This window comes from Leptosomus discolor, chromosome 8, assembly GCF_034619465.1.
Source record: "Leptosomus discolor isolate bLepDis1 chromosome 8, bLepDis1.hap2, whole genome shotgun sequence".
In the NCBI taxonomy this organism is placed as follows: domain Eukaryota; kingdom Metazoa; phylum Chordata; class Aves; order Leptosomiformes; family Leptosomidae; genus Leptosomus; species Leptosomus discolor.
The window spans coordinates 61,905,368-61,925,516 of NC_141398.1; the positions used below are offsets into that span (position 1 = coordinate 61,905,368).

Here is a 20,149-nt window from a genome sequence, read left to right on the forward strand (position 1 = left end):
CCTGAAACGTCAACGACGCGCGGAAGGCGGGCGCTGAGGCCGCCCTGAGAACGAGCGACGCGCGCTCGCGGGGCCGCGCCTCCTTCGGCCGCGCGCCCCCCGCAGGGGCGGCCGCCACTCGCCGAGGAGGGCGGGGCTGCGCCGCTGCGCCGGGCCCCGAGGCGGGTGGGGAGCATATCGCGGGAGGTGGCAGTCGCGCGCTTCCGGGGCGGGGCCCACGCGAAGCCGGGCGGGGCCGCCGCTGCCGGGCTTCTCGCCGTCCGACCGGCCATGGGGGAGGCCGGGCCGGGGCCGGGGCCCGGGCCCGGGCCTGGGCCCAGGCCCAGGGAAGCGCCGGAGCCTGAGGAGGACGAAGCGGCGACGCTGAGCGGCGCGCGGGGGCGCCGGGCCGGGCCCCGCGGCGGCATCCGGGTCCTGAAGGTGAGGAGGGGACCGGGGCCTGCGCGGCCGGGGATCGTTCGGGACCGCTCGGTAGGGCAGGCGCGCATCGTCGCAGCGGGGCCGCCTCGGCTGCTCGGCACCGCGCCCGGGGCGCTGCCCGCCTCGACCTTGGCGGGACCGCCGGGCGGGGTTGGGGCCTTCCCGTGCCCGCGTCCGAGCGGGGCGGCTCGGCGCTCTGTCCAGCGGCGCGGGAACCCCCAGGCGAGCGGAGCGGCGGGGCCCCCTTGGGCCCGGCCGCCCCCCTGGGCCTGGCCGCGCCTGCGGCCTGTGCAGGGGTCTGCCGGCGGGGCCCGGTCGGACCGTCCAGCCGCGGCCTTCGAGGAAGGAGGGCAGTCAGACACCGACTTGAAGGCGGCTGCTGACGCTCTGGTTTGGGCTTCCTTGTAGAGAAATGTGAAGCGCAACGGGAGCAGGAGCTGTTTGAACAGGAGTCGGTTTGGTTCCCGTGAGAGGGACTGGCTGAAGGAGGACGTGGGACGAGGCTGTGTGTATGTTCATGGAAGAGATTCTGCAGCTGCTGCTTCTTCAGACTTGCGCCTGGTCCTCTGTGCGGTAGACACACCGGCATCCGAGATCTGCGATGGAGAAGGGAGGAAGAACCTCTTTTTGCAACTTCATGGAGACCTGGTCAGGTGAGGGCTGAGAGAGGATGCATCTGCTTGAGAAGTACTGACTGCTTGAGAAATACTCCCTTTAGCCTTGCGGGGCTCTGTTCACAGATGCCTGTGTACATTAGCAGGACAGATACGGAACAGACAGAAGTGGTGGGTAGCAGTTAGATGCAGCCTCGAGTAGTGCAATTCATAAAAATGAAGTAGTGGGGCACCTTTTACGCATCTGTTTCTCAAGCCATAGATGTTTTAGCTGGGAGGGTTTGGCTGGTGCTTCAACCACAAATATGGCCTCATTTTGTAGGGAGAGGCTACTGTTCATATGCTCCTTTGTTATTTCTCTGTTATGGACGTTGTTATATCCAGAAAACTTAAGTTATCCAAGAGTCTGTAAATAGCTATTCTGAGCCAGTGAAACATGTAAGGTCCTTTCACAGTTACATCATGTGGTATTTATGTGTTAGTAATTTTTTTGTAAAGAAGAGTTGCCAGGTAAATAATTAAAGGTAGACAGAAAGGTAGTGTAGCAAGGATTATATAAAGAAGGCTTAAGCATCAGGTTATATGTTTTATGCCTGCAGTTGATTTAGGCTGAAAATAGACAGCTCAGGGTTTAATATGCATGAACTTTATGCTGTGGGTGTGTTATGGACTCCTCTAGGTTTACAAGCTCACATGAGCTTTGGTAGGGTTTAGACTTTGCGTTGAACCTTCTGAACTTAAGTTGCCACTTCTTGTTCTTGCTGTGATCTCCTTACTTGAAAGCTAAGCTGTAGAGGCAACACACGGTGAACAGGGCTAGTAGCTGTTTTTCTGATAGTGAAATGAAAGTCCTAAGTTGCATGTGTCCACATTTGAAAAACATGGCATGTGCTTGATTGGATAGGAGGCGGCAGTGCTAGTGTTGAGAGATGCAGACAATAGGATGTCATTAAAACTGGTTGTTGAAAAAAGTAATTTAGACCTGTTTTCCCTTGCCCAGCCTGCATTATTGGAGCCAGGGACAGTTTAGTTAGAAACACTGTACGAGGACAGGCGAACGCTTGAACATAGTCATCGAGGCAGCTGAAAATCTCTTATTTGTTGCTTGAAGAATTTATGAGGAAATTGGCTTATTTTGAACCCTAACAGTGAGCAGATTTTCTAGCATTTAGAAAGAAGAGCAGACCCTTTACTGCAGGTCATGAAAAAGGCTAGGTAAAGCCTGTGGATGTGTTCAGAGAGTAACATTTTTATTTTTTAGCTTTTGAAATTTCTTTTGTGTTTGAGTTGTTTTCAGTATCTGTGTCTCTTCTTGTGCTAGGTAGCCTTGCCTGTCTTTGATTGCAGGAGGCTTTGCACTAGATTAGCAAATTGGTCCTGCTGCCAGTGTTTTGGAAGCAAGTACCGAGTTGCAAACGTTTGCTTCCCACTCTTGTTGCCTCTTGGTGTGTGTAGCACTTTGTCAAGCTTTGTCTTAAGTTTCATGAAGCATTTTTGGTTACGGTGTGTCCATTCTTTGTAGTTCTCAGAACATGTTTGCCACAGGAGAGATCCCTGAATTGCTGCCCGCTGCAGGTGTCCTCAGTAGGGAAATGGGAGTTGCCAGTATTGCTTCGTTAGCATCTGTGTTGGTAACAGGAAGTAGGCCCAGGTACCTGCCTGCGCATCCACAGGAAGATGACAGAATGCTTAAGATATCCCCGTGCCCTGTTGAGATAATTCCTTCCTTGGACAAAGTTTGCTGATTACTTTAATAATGTGTTCGTGAATACAAATTGCTCTGTTAAGCATCTGATTGCGTTTTACTGTAGGTGCATTTGTTTCCCAAACGACTTCTGAATTCTTTACCCTTTTAGTATCAGTAGGTGACTTCCTTTCAGAGGCTGGGTATGGCTAAGGTTGATTTGGCACCTGACTCAGAACACTGAGAGCTGGACAGTAAATGGAAGAATAACAGAAACCTTTTTTGTGTATTCACTTTAAATATTCAGTGGTTTCCTTGTGATCATTCTGTGTGTCAAGTCTGCACAGGGGAGTCAGTTTCTGTCAGAACGTTCTTTTCTCCTCAACAGTGCACCACAAGGATCTTTAGAGTTCTTCTAGCTAGAATCTTTCCTCATGTTAGCACCCTTTCAAATTCAGAAATTACACCTTCCCACAGAGGGGGGGGGGGGGGGGGGGGGGGTGTTAAACTAAAATAGCAGAGATATCTTCTTTGGTCTGGGCACCACTCACAACAAGAATTTAACCACAAAGATTAGAAAACTTTACTGTTTCTTATGAAGAAGAGCTACAGTTGCAGCAGGAGTTGTGGAACTGTTGCTACTCTTTGTTGGCTTTTCTGTCTCCTTACCTGTTGCACCTTCACTTAACGGAGCTGCGTCTCTGACTAGTGGAAGCGTCCAGTACTTGATAGCGATACTGATGTGGATGTAACGGGCTGTTTGTGTCAAATGGCAGCCGCTGTGGCAGCCAGGACGTTCTCCACGTGCGCTAGCATTCAGCGTGTCTCGCCCTGGGTGCAAGATGAAGTTTTACATTTCTGATGTGATCGCATGCTAGTTTGGGTTTCACACCATATTAGTTTCTCTCAAAGGGAAAGCACACTTGACTGCCTCCAGCTTTAACTGTCGCCTCTGGAGCCTGTCGGCCTTGATCGTGTTAGTAAAGAAATTCGGTGTAGAAACTGCCGTTCCAGTTTTTTTTGGGTTTGCCTTTCCTGGCCTATCCCATGTTTTGTTAGTGGATCACATGGCTCTTGACAAGAACTTCCAGTGATCCATTCAGTCAGGTTTCCAGAATGCCTTCAAAGGCATCCAATGAATTGCTCCCTTTCCTGGTTTGAATATGGTCCGTAGGTAATGAGCTGGTTTGTTCTTTGCTTGATTTACAAAGCCCCGTGCCGGACCCGTGAGTGTCATTAGCCACATCCCTGGACTCGGCGCTGGTGTTTCCTGGGTCACGGACCCAGCTTACGGCCCGTGCGAGGAGAGCAGCTCGGCTGCGGGCTGGGAGTCGAATGCCCTTCCTACCAGGTATTCGCGCTTGGAGCGCATGACACCAAGCCGTGCTTCATCTGCAGAGTGGCCAGTCATTGCATCCTGCACGCGTGCGGCTTCTTAGGTATGGATTTTTCTGTAAACTCAGGCTGTTTTGCCAGGTAGTGAGCTTTGAACTACTTGTGGTGTTTTGCAGATGACATGAAGAATTCAGAAGACTTAACTTTTTGGCAAGGCTTTTGTCTTCCAGCCAGTGGCAAGCAAACCTCGTTGGTACAATAGTACGGACTGCTCTTTTGATGGGTTTTCAGATAGTAATGGTACTATGCCAAGAGAGATACGTTTGTTAGGGGATTAGATGTTACTGCCAGAGCTCCCTTGGTGCATGGCTTTTTTAGAAAAGAAACAAAACAAAGGCGTTGTGTTTGATATCTTCGAGAAACGTAACAGTTCGATTTATGCAGACAAGAAAGAAAACTAAGGGGTTTTTAAATTAGCATTTTGAAACCCTTCACTTCTCGCTGAAATGAAAGATGAGAAGAAAAATAATGAAAAAATTGTATCTCATCTCCAGAAGGGGCAAGTATGGTGGGACAGAGTATCTAGCTTTTTCAGTATGGTACTTTGTTGAGCAACCTGCAGAACTGTGATTTAATTTGTGTGATGTGAAAAGCCCTTATTAAAGTTCTTCCTGAATTCTGACGTGCAAGTATATTGTGCTCTCAAAAGCTTCAGTCCATTCAGCAACTAAATTGTAGTGTTTGAGTGCTTGGGGTTTTTTTCCGAGGAAATCTAGACGCAGACTACTTGAAAGTGTTCTTTTTGTGAGTGACGCTCAAGCATTTATTGTTCCTGAGCCATGGGTCACATGCTGGAAAAGCTGTTTTCTGGCAAGCGTAAGGCTTTAGTAGCAGAAAAAGTGGAAGCTAGAGGTAGTCAAGGGAAACTTGAGCAAGGTATTTGGAGATCCAGTCAAATGTCTCATATTCTTCTTGGATTCTGTACTGAAGGGTATAGAATACATCAGGGTCTACTGTATTGAAAGTCAGCATTGTTTGGTGCAATCTATTATTTATTCCAGTTTCTAGTAGCTTGCCTGTTGTAGGAGACAGATACACAGGTTTGTCATTTCCAAGATTACCTCAGAAAGCTCTTTTGAAAGTTTGCTGTTATGTTCACTGCTATCTGTTTCTTTAGCAAAAAAAATGAAGTGATAATGTAAACCTCAGTTATGTATTTGCAGAAGTGCTTGGCTCTAAACTTCTAGGTCTTGACAGGAGGTCCTAAAAAGGCTGAGGGCCTGTATTTGAACTGAAGAAATCTCTGCAAAGAGAGCAGTATTGATGGCGTTACACTCTTTTGAACCAACGCCTTGCCCCGTGTCCATCTCACAAAGCAGGGAAAGAAAAAGCATTTCATAAATTAGCTTTTCATGCTGATTGTACAAAGAGCGCTGTTGTAGCTGGACTAGGATCTTTTTCCAGGAGTTCCAAGATGATGAGCAGTGTCAGAGTGATTGGTAGTGGTTCAGGTGACCAGCACTGTTTGGATTTCCATTCTTGACAGCTGTTTCCCTTTTTGGAGGTTTTTGTTTGTTTTGGGAGCTATTTTACATTTTATTTTGAAAAGCATGGTGTCTGATCCTTGCTTGTAGGCTCTTAAAGTTACTTCAGAAGACTTCTTGTCTCACTGAAGGTGTAAAGTGGATGGCATCATCAACAGTGAAGTCATCCCAGTTACAGAGGCAAGTTACGCTTTGTGTGATACTGAGTCAGATTCGGATTCTGCTTCTAGGACACATGGAATGGCACCCTATAATTGCCATGTGGTCCTGAGATTAAAATTTGATGCAATTAGAGCTAAACAGCTAAACCTGGACAGGCAGACAGGAGCCTCACGAAATTCAGCAAAATGAAAAGCCAGGTCTTGCACCTGGGCAGGGACAACCCCAGGCGTTAATACACACTGGGGGCTGTCTAGCTGGAGAGCAGCTTTGTGAAGGACCTGGGCATCCTGGTGAGCAACAGGCTGAACATGAGCCAGCAACGTGCCCTTGCGGTAAAGGCCAGCAGCAGCCTGGGCTGCATTAGGAGGAGTGTTGCCAGCAGGTCCAGAGGGGGGATTCTTCCCCTCTGCTGCTCCTGGTGAGGCCACGCCAGTTTTGGGAGTACAAGAGAGACAAGGACTTAATGGAACAAGTCCAGCAAAGAACTTCCAAGGTGATTAAGGGCTGGAGCATCTTTCAGCTGGGAGACCTGGGGCTGTTCAGCCTGGAGAAGGCTCAGGGGAATCTTACCAGTGTGTATAAACACTTGATGGAAAAAGATGAAGACGACGGAGCCAGACTTATTTTGGTGGTGCCCAGTGACTGGGCCAGAGGCAGTGGGCACAAACAGAAACACAGGAGGTTGCCTCTGAAAATCAGGAAACACTTTTCACTGAGGGTGACTGAGCATGGGCACAGGTTCCCGGAAGGTTGTGGAGGCTCTGTCCTTCAAGATATTGAAAACCCAACTGGACAAGGTCCTGGACAACAGGCTGTAGGTGGCCCTGCTTGAGCAGAGGGTTGGACTAGATGATCACTCCAGATACTTGTTCCAACCACATTGAGTTGGTGATTAAAAAAAGATTTTATTTTTCTTTTAAAGTTCAGAAATCTGATTTCCATTTTACGAATGCTAATGGATGGACTGACTTTGGAAAAAGTATGTATTTTAAGTCATAAATATTTGCATTAGTGTTTTGTATGATTTAATGCTGTACTTGCCATGGAGATTAAACTCACTTTCTACTCAGTGTAACAGGGCACAGAAATATCTGTACTGAACTTTTGGCAAGTTGAAGAGCAGTAGTCATCTGAGCTCAGTAATTTGGCATTACTTACCTTAAATTCCTGTAGATTCTGAGCATTCATTGAATTTGTTTTGGAAAGTTTAGGTGCATTTGACTTTCACAAAATTTTTTCTTCAAAAAAGGCATTACAAATAATTGGGAACGTGGCAGAAACTGTGTCTCTGTCATACGTGTATGTCATAGCATCTGATTTAGATTCAAGAGGAGACTAGTTAGGCCTGGGGAGGGCAGAGTGGGGAGGGATTGTGCTTTCTGCTGAAATTTATCTAACTTTGCATTAAACTACACTAGTTAGCTCTTTATTTCCTTTTCTTTACTGATTTAAAGAAAGGGCAGAAAGAAAAGGCAGTTTTCCACATGTTTTTTCAATTTAAAAAAAGCACTGGTACAAAACAATCCCAGTGAACCATCAGTAGCAGCAGCAATGGCATGCATTGCTGACAGTCACTTGATTACATCTTGAACTTTAAATTAAATTGATGCATGGGTATTACTCTCATGTATGAGTTTTGGTGTATACTTATAGTGCATATCAAATTGTAATCTCTGACGTTGCTTTTGGTCACATTGGAAGCTTCATAAAACTAGGGTAACTCCTAAAAATCAAGAAAAATTATGACCGGTGACGGACAGTGGGTGAATAAATGTTTTCTACTGGTTAAGGCAGCTGACATTTCGTAAACTAAAATTTAAATCCTAGTAGTCCATTTAAGGAAGGATTAAAAGCTCATTTCCGGGCAAACCAGCTCTATCAGGAAGTGATCCTTTGGGTGGATTTGAAGACACAGATTAAGGTTTTCCTCCTTTGTCTGTTAAATAAAGCCTATTTATGAGTTGAAATTTGCCAGTAACTTTCTGATTATATTTGGGACTGACTAGAGTCTGCAAGGCCTGACATCAGTAGAAGCTCCAGGAGACAATTGCTGAAGTGAGAGGAAGGGGGTTGGGGAGGAGTAGCTGGAGAGCTGCCTGGCGGGAAAGAAGCTGGGGGTGCTGGTCGACAGCCGGCTGAACATGAGCCAGCAGTGTGCCCAGGTGGCCGAGAAGGCCAACAGCATCCTGGCCTGTGTCAGGAATAGCATGGCCAGCAGGAGCAGGGAGGTGATCATTCCCCTGCACTCGGCTTTGGTGAGGCCGCGCCTCGAGTACTGTGTCCAGTTTTGGGTCCCTCTCTACAAGAAGGACATGGAGGTGCTGGAGAGGGTGCAGAGGTGGGCTACCAAGCTAGGAAAGGATTTGGAGCATGTCTCGTAGGAGGAACGGCTGAGGGATCTGGGGCTGTTCAGCCTGGAGAAGAGAAGGCTGAGGGCAGACCTTATCGCTCTCTACAGCTGCCTGAAAGGAAGCTGTAGCAAGGTGGGGGTCAGTCTGTTCTCCCTAGCAATGAGCGCTAGAACAAGGGGAAATTACCTTAAGCTGCACCAGGGGAGGTTCAGGATGGATATTAGGAAGAATTTCTTTACTGAAAGTGTTGTCAGGCATTGGAACAGCTGCCCAGGGAGGTGGTGGACTCACCATCCCTGGAGGTGTTTAAGAGACAGGTAAGTGTTGTACTTAGGGACATGGTTTAGTGGTGTTGGTAGAGCTAGGACAAAGGTTGGACTTGATGATCTTGAAGGTCTCTTCCAACTGAAACTGTTCTATGATTCTCTATACAGCCTTCTGGCTAGCAAGGTGATGTGTTTCTGTGTAAAACAAAAGCGGGGGGAACAGAGTTGCCCTAGTCAGGCTTAGCAAACATTGAGCGGTAAGAACTGGTTTTCTGCATCAGCTGCATATCGACTACATTGACTTTTCAGGCTAGGAACTTTGTTGTTTTGGCACTTAACTTTGAGAGTAATCCTGTTTCTGGTCCAGAGGTCCTATGGTGAAGTGAAAGGGTTGCAATGCATGTGTTTGAAATACCTGAGGTCATTTTACTTCTTGAGGTGTGTCTTGCTGACTACAAAGGAAGTCGGGATGACTAGACAGTTGTAAATGGTGCATGTTTTATGAAATCAGTCCTGGCTTAATTATGAGATGGCATTTGTAAACCTGTCAGTAATAGTGGAAATACTATAGTATAATCATGAAAAAGAATCAGAAATATTTTTGTTCTTCAGTTGAGAAGAGGTGGAAAGGTTTGGTGCATACAGTAATAAAATATTTCACGTTAAAACATGCAGTATAGATGATGTATGCAAGTCAACAAAGTTTAGTAGAAAACAGGTCTTACTGAACAAACTTGATCTTGATACTTTGAAATTTCAAGCTTGGTCACCAAAGGCCTTAGTCATTTGTTGCAGCGTATGATGTTGGACGGGGCTCTGAGCAACCTGATCGAGTTGAAGATGTCCCTGCCCATGGGATGGCCTTTAAAGGTCCCTTCCAACTCATTCGGTGATCTGGTGTCACTGGTAGAAAAGCAATGCACAAACCAATAAAATGCCTTGACTGGTATCTTACAAATTGGAAACTGTTGTTCAGTGTAAGCTTTTTTTTTTTTTTTGGATGAAGGATCAGTGTATGTCTGAACAAAGAAGGGTAAACTGGTTCAGTTGCTCTGTTAATAATCTATGGCTAAAAGAAAGGCATAGGTGGAGGGAGTGATGAGTACTGAGAAGTCAATGCAACAGGTTGATCTAGATGGTTTAGCACACAGTATTCTCTGGAAAACACTGCTTTTCAACATTGCTGGATATATTTGTGTGAAAGCCAGGTGTACTAAATAATAAAGAGGAGAGAAAGGAGGCTATAACTTGCAAAAACTGCAGTTCAGGAGGACTCACAATTTATAAACACTTGTTTGAAGAACAGGTGACAAGTTCAGGTCCAGTGACTAATCTAAAGCTGGGCACTTTTAGATTAAAAATTAGGGTCTTTATTGGCCTAATTGGTGAGTGGACCGCTGGAGCAACTTATTTAAACTCCCATCTTACATTTTCAGTGCTTAATCTCGTACGCTAATGTTTTTTTTTTTCCTAAAGTAAAACTTCTAATTTAGTGAGAAACTGTTATTTTTGTTGCAGAAAATAACAGTTTATCATCTCTGGAAGGAGTGAGATGAGAGGATCAGAAAATGTCTTTGTGTTCTGAATATATTAAAACTTGATGTTTCAGGAGAACTTTCTCTTACTGCCATTTATTCAAGTTAGCCATTGAATCCTTCCTGTGATCTGTTGTAGTTCTAAAAATGTCTTTTCTTCAAGTGTACCATTTGAGTTAATTTACCAAAGCACGAGAATCTTGCACTGATGAGAGCTAAAGAGAATGGGAAATTTCTTTTTTCTTTCTTTTTAGAAGTCATTCTTCAGGAGGATTCTCATACACTTTGCTCCCAGCTGCATTTGGAAGAGAAATTTAAGTAGAGTTCTTTTATATCTTCCAGTCATTATACATAGGTTTTTAAAATTCTTTGGCGTCCGCTTTTTGTGCAGTATTTCTGGTTTTGGTTCTTGTCATCGTTTCCTCCTGGTGCTCCTTAAATCATGGAATGGAAATGATCACCGTGGATTGTATGGCTTATGCCTATTGCTTTTCCTCTCTGTTTCCCTTCTGCAATGTAATTCTTCAAGTGCTACAGTTCTTAAGTGCTGCTTGACAAGCAGGAAGCACAGACCCCAAGGATGCGTGCTTGACAGACCTTTTCAGAGGAGCAGAACAACCAGTATGTCAGTATTCCTTACATTTTAGCTGCAGTGAGACTTGTTTAATCTTTTTTGCATTCTCAAACTACTTTCTTGTATGTTTTGACAGGAGGCTGGAGCCCACAGAAAAACCCCTTCAGATTGTGTATGACTACTTGGCTGGGTTGGGTTTTGATGATCCTGTCAGAATGCAGGAGGAAGCAGCAAACTCTGATCTCAGCTGTATGATTCGCTTTTGCAGTGGTAAGAAATTGTGTGTGTGCATGCTGTTGCTGTTCCTGCAGCTTTAACTATGAGGTGGAGCTCAGCTGAAGCCCGTGTCATTGACCCATTGTGTAAGAGTTTTCAAGATTAATGGAAAAAAAAACATAATCCTGTAGTTCTCTTGATCCTATCTATGGCTTGAAAAAAGGCAGCTCCACAGAAAGACACAAGATGGGTCTGTTGTCTTTAGTTTCCGGCATTACAACAAATGCCTTAGAGCTCCTAACGGGGTCAGAAACGTGTTGCAGTTCAGTCTAGATGTGCCTGAAGACTGCATTTCCGAAAGGTGTGTGTGGATATGGGGCAAGGAAGGCCCTGGTCAAATACCTCCACAGCCTGTAAATAGAGAGTGAAAGTGCCAGCTCGTTAATAATAGCAGGCTGCCATTAGAAACCCAGTGCATTTCATTGCAGAAGCAACACTTCTGAGCGAGTGGCCTCTTGAATCAGTTTGGGCAGGAGACCATGTGCATAAGGAGCAAGAGAATGATAGTCATAGGTCCATCGGCATATGATGCTAGCAGTCAGAAAAGGAATTAACTGAAGAAGAAATAGAAAAGAAACAAGGGGGAGGAAAGCTGATAATGAAATTAGTTAATTACTTTTAAATAGTCCACCTGCATATTTTTGGCATTTCAGAAAAAAAATCTTAAGTGCTTTTAACAGTAAGTTGTTCTTGCATAGTAGAGCTGGGTAGCCTGACTAAGCTATTTGCCATTGTTTGTTTATTCAGTGTCAAAAAATGGAATCGTAAGAAATCAGCTTCTCCACCCCTTCACCTGAGACCAACCCTTTCTGTCTGGGAGCTGCATGCAGAACAGGCAAAACAGTGTGGAAGCACACTAGAGATGGAAAGAAGTGTGATCTGCATACAGTCTGGATTTATAGGGTGAGGAGTAGGGAGTCAGAAGTTACTTCAGCGGGAACTTCAGCTGGAAGGAGGAGAGGCATCAAGCATAGGGCTGTGGAGGACTTCTGAGGGAAAAAATGAGCAGTTCAGTTTGGGTATGTCAAGCAGGAACTGCCGACGATTCAGAACAGTGGCACAACCTCATGGAAGCAGGCAGGTAGAAAATGGAGGTGAGTAGTGTCGGTCAGCATGGGAGGGTAGTGCTGCTTAGAAAGAGGTTGTGCAGGAAGAATTATAAGTATTGAGGAGTGTTCAGGAGACCTGTTTTAAGAAAGTTAAAGCAAATGGTGGCAAAGCGGTTCTTAAAGGTAGGGGAGGAATTACAGGGAGTGGTATGGAGGATTATGTGATTATTTTGCAAAGCCTGCAGCTGAGAACATAAGGGACAAAGTAATGCATTTTAGCCAGAGAAACATTACTTAGAATCATAGAATCACTGCATGGTTTGGGTTGTAAGGGACCTTTAGAGACCATCTAGTCCAAACTCCCTGCCATGGGCAGGGACACCTTCCACCAGACCAGGTTGCTCCAAGCCCCATCCAGCCTGGCCTTGAGCACTGCCAGGGAGGGGGCAGCCACAGCTGCTCTGGGCAGCCTCTGCCAGTGCCTCACCACCTAATCCTAAAATATTTCTTCCTTATGACCAATCTGAATCTACTCTCTTTCAGTTTAAAACCTTTGCCCCTTGTCCGGTCACCACAGGCCTCAGTAAAAAGTCTCTCTGCGCCTTTCTTCTCCCTTTATATACTGAAAGGCTGCAAGAGGGTCTCCCTGGAGCCTTCTCTTCTCAAGGCTGAACAAGCCCAACTCTCTCAGCCTGTTCTCACAGGGGAGGTGCTCCAGCCCCCTGCCCATTTCTGTGGCCCCCCTCTGGACCTGCTGGAGTGCTGAGAGCAGCCTTCATATTTCTTTCACTTCTTGGGGATGTCTCTTGGATTTCTCTGCTCTCTTCCCACATTTGTCTGCCTTTCTCATGTGCTACATCGTGTTTGTTTCCTTCCCTCGTGCATGGTGAGTACTTATGCCCAGTTGGGGTGATGGGACTACAAGTGGATTAATAGAAATCTCACCTTAAACAGCAGTAAGAGGGAAGCATGCTTCCTGAAGTCTGGCTGTTGAGATACTTGTAGGAGCCCAAGAGTTTTATGTGGGGAGAGGGTGTCTTAGATTTGCTGGGAGCATGGAGGGAGGCTTCCTTTCAGTGGAAGCTGCTTGGAGAATGGAAGCCAGGGACCCAGCTCAGAAACCAAATGTTACAGAGCCTTTACAGGCTTCAACAGCAGATCAAATGGAAGAAGCGCTTCAAACTGTTCATCTGTGTCAGCTGTGAATTGTAGAGGGTCACACACTTTCTCTGGTGGGGAATTGTCTTGATTCCTTGCATTGCTATAGCTGGAATTGTGTGACTTCCAAGGTGCTCTTAGAGGTGCTAGCTCTGTCTGTTGATGACCTGTATCCTTGCTCTCCATGGGAAAGCCTGTGCTCACTAATTGGAGCATGGAGTTAAGCATGATCGTGGTGACATTCAAGGCCAAGCTCAAGAGCTGCCAAGAGTGACAGGAACTTGCCTATCCCTAGAGGGTAAGACTATTCTTACACATAGCTTGAGGAGTTGTGAAATAGCTGGGATTCAGAGTAAAGTCCTTGAACGTTGCCCCTGGTTGTTTCCTTAGCACTAGTACATAGGTGTCTTGGATGTTTCAGAGCAGAGAGGGGAACTGGAGGGCTGGTGTAGCTTCTCAGTAGTATCCGGTGCTTGGAACGATGCCGCTGTGGCAGTCAGTAGGCTACCACTTTTGGTCCTATAATACTGTTTGCACTTACAAGTCTGGGGCTGATCTTTTCAGCTGGATGAAATCCAAGCAACTCTTTCTGTGGGTGATTAGAGTTTCTCACCATTAAAGAACACCTTATGCCAAACTTCATGTCCCTGAAAACAAAGCTACTGTTGTAAATAAACAGCTAAATGTTTCAGCTAAATTCAGCCTGGTGTAGACATCAAGATAATGCTTTAAATTTGGCAAGCTGAAGATCTTGTTTTCTGACTGAGAAATAGTGTAACAACTTTAGTCAGTGGTTAACTTTTTGCTTTTAATAAAAGTTTGGAGTATGGTATGTGTCTGGAAGTGGAGCATGCATAACCAGAACTGAGAATGTTTTTTCCAGCTGATCTTGCATTAGAGTTTTTGTCATTGTCTGGCATACATGTTGGCTACTCAGTTCCTCTGACCTCAGGGAGGAATACAAATACCTGCAGGTTCATGCTGCTTATGGATGTCAGGACAATTGCAGGACAGTTCACGATAAAGCAGCATGTCAGCAGCAACTTAAAAAAAAAAAAAAAATCCTTTCCTAAGTAAAACAAAGGACCTGTTGCCAGGACCTGTCTTAGGGATTATTTAGGATAAAATTAGGTATATAAATTTAATATGAGGAGATTCTTAACACTTGAAACTCATAGGCCATCAGGTCAGGCTTATTCCTCCTCTTTAAAGTATTTAATTAAGTGACTATTTGGAAAATTTTCCTTGCCAGTAAGATAGTATAAACAGTGGGCAGAATCTTGAAAAGCATCTGGGAGATCTGTCATTATCTTGGGGAAAAAAAAAAAAAATAAATAAAAGGGACAAGGAGGTAGGATGACCTGAAAGTAAGTGTACGTGGATTAGAAGGCTGAAGTAGAATTCTACTTTGCTGGTTAGTCGTAGCTAGCGGTGCACACAGCACAGCTATAACAGTCAGTGCTGGAGTCCTTTCACTTGAATCATCTTCAGGGAAATAAGTTTCTTCTGTAGCTGATTTTCCAGGCCTTCCTTTAAAGCCCAGTAGAAGCTACTTACTTGATGGTTTCTGTGACTTTAGCTGGCGCAACAAGAATTTGAAATTGCTTTTCTATTGCATCTGAATGAAGGATGTTTGGCAAGTGCATACGTTTGCTAAGGTCTGCAATTACCTGTGGAATAAAGACACACTACATGGCAGCCGTTATAACATTGTAGTGAAAGGCGTACACAGCGGTTGCTTATCAGACACTACTGCACTGGGGAAGTTGCTTGTTCTTTGCATGAGGTTTTTTTTAAAGTGCAATTTGTCTTGTCTTGTTCTTTAACTGATTTTGCACTTTACAGTTGTGTTGCTGTTTGTATTCACAGCTGAGACTGAGGAACAAATGGAAGTAAATGTTGATGTCTGCTTTTTCTTCAGAGAAGCCATGTCAAGTGGAGCAGTTAGATCGCATCCTGCTCTCTGGAGTCTATAACGTACGCAAAGGAAAGACCCAGTTGCACAAGTGGGGAGAGCGCTTGGTAGTTCTCTGTGGCACATGCCTCATTGTGTCCTCTGTGAAAGACAGCCACACAGGGAAGATGCACATCTTGCCTCTTGTTGGAGGGAAGGTAAGACTTTTTTTGGATAGCTTTCTGTGGCTCAGAAAGGAAGAAGGGATTGTAAGGATGGGTATTATCCACAAGAGGTTAATCTAGGCTTTTGTAACAAATTACTGCATTAACATGTGCAAAGAGTTGTACGACCCCTTTGACTTGCTTTGCTTAGATAGTAGTCTTGAGGCTGATAAAACAAGAGGCACTAGTTCTGCTTTCCTGTTAGTAGCCGTTGTTGTGAATGGACGTTCTGGAAAGTATTACTTCTTGGATCTACTTCAGCAGAAGGATGTTAAGAAGGATTTACTTCTGTGTTTCTCTCCAATAACTTTACATTTTGCTGAAAACACAGCATGTAATGTTCCTGGCAGTCAGTAATACCTCACCCTAGACTTCGGGTCCGTTGTCTGCCTAAGCTCCAGCAGTCACTGTTTTGTTTTCAATTCTCCCTTTGCAGGTGGAAGAGATGAAGCGTCGGCAGTACACACTTGCTTTCACATCTGCTGGAGCACAAGCTCAAACCTACCACGTTTCCTTTGAAACGCTGGCAGAGTGCCAGCGGTGGCACCGACAGGCGTCCACGGTGAGGCCCTGGCGACTCCAGTAGTCCAGGTGGTGGGTGCAGGGGCAAGAAGGGTTTTCTGATGCAGGCTTGGTATGCAGGCGGAGATGAAGCCAGAGTGCTGGAGAAAGTACCCAGGACGCTTTCTGGCTTGCTCAATTTCTTATGTGCTCAGAACTAAAGAGATTCTCTTTTAGCCTCCTCTTCTCTCTGCCTGGGCAACAGTCTTGAGTAGTAGTTCTGCGTTTTTTTCACCCCTGCTGCACATATTGCGACTAGCTAATCACAGGTCACTAGAGCAAACCCCAGGGACTGGCTGACTTTACAGCCTTAGAAACCTATAAACTGCACCGGTTGCCATACTTGAGTCTGCTTTGAACTGTGGCCTGAACTGGCATGGGGCTACCCTGATAGGTTTGAGTGAATACAGAGATCATAGGTCAGCGAGGGAAGTGTAGTTTGTTCAGAGCTGTGTCCTTGTTCCCCATTAAAGTAGAGGTAGATGGCGATAGCTTAATGCTGAGCCACACTACGACCTCATATGTATATGTGTGTGTATATATAGGTATATTATTTCACAGTATGTATAGATATTTATTACATGAGTTCAGGATAAAGCAGGTCATAAAATCTGGAATGAAGCACCAAAGACCTCAAAACAAAGCATACTTAATGAAAGGAGATTTGATATTTGCAAAGACTTTGTTTTGCAAACCATAATTTATGAAGCCTTTTCATCGTAACAGGTTACTTTTCTGATATTATACCCCAGACAAGGTAACAAAAGAAGGTCAGAAGAAGTAGCTAGGTCAAGCAGAGGTTCTGTAGACCTTAAATGACTGAACTGGAAAGTCAGCTGTTGCCTGTTGCTGCTTGCAGCTTTGGAAGGCACTTGGAGATTATACTTTTGCAGCAGTTTCCTCAGCCAGAGATATGGTTTTCTTCTTTAAGTTGGCTCTCTTACAGCCTAGCTTTTAGCAGCGCCTGTTGCACATACGGAGCAGGGCTTTCTGTGTCTCCTAGCTGTTATTCAGATACACATTCTTGTCAGAGGGCTTGCAGAAACAATAGCAGCAAATGGCATAAATTCATACTCCGTGGACTCAGTTTCCTGCATGGACGTTACCTGGTGGATACAAGGGGGTTCTTTCATGTTCTTGCAAATCGTTTACTGCTTGCATTCTTTGGCCTTCCATTAGACTTCCAGAGAAAAATTGTTGCAGAGCTGCAGTTCTTCCTTCTTCTTTTCAGGTTGTGTCTATGCGACTTAGCATGGTTGATCTTTCATGCTACAGCCTTGAGGAAGTGCCCGAGCACCTCTTCTACAGTCAAGACATCATCTACCTCAACCTACGACACAATTTTATGAGATCCAGTGGAGCAGGGAGTCTTGACTCTCTTTGCAGGTCTGCAAAGAATTATTTTTCTTCTACATTTGGAGTTCCTGATGTGTACATCCAGGGATATTGAGGAGGGGGACTGTGTTGCCTGTTCTTGGGGGGCTGGTAAAAAGATTGATCTTCAGGAAGCTCTAACAAATGAAGGGACTAGGAAGCAGAACTGAACAGTGCAGGCAGGCATAAGCTGACAGCATTTTACAGTATTCACTGACTCCCTTCTACAGACTCTTTGTGCTGTTTGATCTCAGGTGAGCCTTGTGGAGCAATATGCCATTTGTAGGGACAAGATGCAGTAGTAGTAAAAGGCTGCTTGCTAAACAGAACATTTTAAGGTATAAAATAAAAGATGAGGGAAAGAAGCCTAATGCTGCTGTTGTGGGTAAGTGTAGAAAGAACTGCAGATCTGAAAAAGTGGTGTTTGGAAGTTCTTAATGTGTGTTTGGGATTGGCAGAGGGCCTGTGAGACTCCAGCTTTGTTTTGGGAACTTCTAATGATGTGCTTTTAAGAGAGTAGCAATTCTATGATGGTGTGGAAGCATGATGTAGTCATCTTAAGGTAAGTGAAGGAGTCTTACAAAAATACTTCAAAATTAGTTCCTGAAAACCTTAAAAATCTATTCAAAAGAGTCGCTCTATGAAATCAAAAGCCATTAGGAAGCCTGTAGTAATATTGTCAAATGGCTCTGTTTGTAACACATTGTGCCTTAAGAAAATTTGTTTGGAGAAACTTTGCAAAACTGCAGGGTTTTGTTTTGGTTTGTTTTTTGTTTTTGTTGTGGTTTGGGTTTGGTTTTGGTTTGTTTAGTGGCCTATTACCAGGTTATTTCATTGTTCATCCTACAGAGTAATGAGATACCTAGGTATCCTTGAGAGTATATGGGGTGGGGGTGTGGGCGGAATTGCTCACCTGTGAGAATTCTTTGCAGTTTCATTGAGAGCCACAGTCTAGTCTGGCTTTGTTGTAATTCCAAACTTGTTTAAATGTTTCCTGACTGCTAATTATAATAGATTCTGTTATTGGAAAAGCTGCTTAAAATAATTCAGGATTTTGCTTTCCACTTCTCTCTTCAAATATGTTGTATGATGTTGAAAACCATATCAGAACTTTATTTTCTAAAATGCGGTATCCTTGGTTCACAGGATCAGCAAAGGGGCTTGAAATTTCTTTTGACCTTGCATGTAGTCAACAAGAGATCTGACATGTCAGAAACTCGACTCTTTTCCTGGCAGTGACTATGTCTGATGAAGCTGAAATCCTCAAACAAACAAAAGCCATAAAAGAAGCCCTCACTTCACACAGTCTTGAATGAACAGGTAGCATTAGGTAGCCCACATAAGGCTGCTCATTGGCTTTTGAAAAGATTTTCTTCATGAGGTTTTTAGAATGTTTATCAGGTCACAGCCCCAAATGAAGAAACTTGCTCGCTTGCAGTAGGTGTTATTAGTGCCTAGAGAGTGACAATTTCAAAGAACAGAGTTTTTTGCGGTGATCAGATCTCTTCCTCTGAGGAAATCTTTGAAGCTCTAGGAGTCTAATTAGCCAATGGAACAAAAATAATTAACTAAAAGGGAAATGTTAAGCAAAGGAAACTACATAACTCCACCTGTTTTGTTACATCTAGATTATTTTTTATGTACTGTACTGCCTTTCAGCTACCTTTTTCTGGAAAACATTATTAAGTCTGATCTTTGTGGATAAGTGTCTGTGCACACACGCATACATATGCATGTCTATTACCGCTGTTCTGGCCAGGTGATACGTCGTTGTACTGGGATGCTTTGGCGTCAGAGCAGGATGTTGTGTTAAATCAGGAATATTTCAGCCCAGCACCAGTTTGGGCTGCCGAACAGGGGATGGTTATCCCATTGAGGATTTGTTACTGTGTTTCCATACCTCTGTGCTGTAATCTCAGTATGCCCTGTGAGAGTGCAGACCAAAACTTGAGGAGCCATAATGATTTCAGGATCCATATTCGCTATAATACATGGTTCATGTGTACAACTTCAATGAGAGTTGGGTTTGCGTTCCATTGCTACATCCCTGCTGCTTGACAATATTGGTGCAAAGGAGAAGGAGCAGAAGGGGAACTGAAAAGGCTTTTGGGTATCGTTCTCCCCATTGAATGTGGCAGTCTGCTGAAGGAGCCTCAGACCGTGCTGTGTCATGTACCAGTTTCCCTCCAGCTTTTGGAAACTTTTTTTTTTTGTGTTTCCTTTGATATTGTTGGCAGAGGGATGAATACTAAAAACTGGTTATGCTGTTGTGTTTAATGCCATGCTCTTAGGGCAGCTTCTCACCATATGCTGCTAACGACAGAGAAGGAGCTGCTGGGTGTTAAGGGCAGGTGCCATAGAAAAAGCCATTGTAGAACTCCAGAGAAAGCAGTTTCATTAAAGCATTTTGTGATTCCGAAACCCAAGACCCATGATCCATCCTAAGTCCTGTATCGTTGTTAGATCTTTGCATCGTACAATATGTTCCCTTTGGGAAGGCTATTACCAATATGGCATCTTTGTCTTTGGCTTTCAGTTGCATTGCAAGAGTCTTGTTTGTAAAATGCCTGTGCCCTTGTTTATATGACAGGGTGCTTTCTCAAAGCAAACAACCCATGTCCAAGTTTCAGACTCCCTCTTTTAAAAAACAAACAAACAAAAAAACACCACCACCCCCCTGCCAGGTTATAAAGCAAAATGGAGAAATATAATGCATGGTTCTTACACAGATCATTGCAAGTATTCTGAATCTGAAAAAGGAGTTGCTATAAAGAAGAAAAAATTTCAAAACCTTTCGGTCTTATACTTCAAGACATCCCAAGCTAGAAGTAATATTCTCCCTCAAGCCAATTAACCATGTTTTTGTTACCTATATTAAAACGTTTGCTTCAAAATAAGAGTTATTCACCGTTGCCTAGCAAAAAGTGTGGTACAGATGAATGAACTGTATGTTTCCAAGAAGTACTTCTCTGGTACCTTACATTAGATTTGCAATTGCCTCACAAAAGTGTGATATTAATTTCCCCACTGAATTAATTTCTGATAGTTTCAGTTTGGGATGAGGAGGTTATTACTTGGGGAAAAATACTTTTATTTCTTGTAGAAAGAGGTAGGAACCCTTTGAGAAG

The 20,149-nt window shown here is 44.4% G+C and overlaps 1 protein-coding gene across 1 annotated transcript in view; it reads left to right on the plus strand.

The window, feature by feature from the left end:
• The first annotated feature begins 270 nt into the window (after positions 1–270).
• PHLPP2 (PH domain and leucine rich repeat protein phosphatase 2) overlaps positions 271–20,149 on the plus strand; it is a 41,876-nt gene continuing 21,997 nt past the window's right edge. The window contains exons 1-6 of the mRNA XM_086468866.1: positions 271–420; positions 829–1,073; positions 10,622–10,755; positions 14,890–15,080; positions 15,523–15,648; positions 16,879–17,033. Coding sequence (XP_086324992.1) covers positions 271–420; positions 829–1,073; positions 10,622–10,755; positions 14,890–15,080; positions 15,523–15,648; positions 16,879–17,033 — 1,001 coding nt within the window. The remainder of the gene's footprint in view (positions 421–828; positions 1,074–10,621; positions 10,756–14,889; positions 15,081–15,522; positions 15,649–16,878; positions 17,034–20,149) is intronic.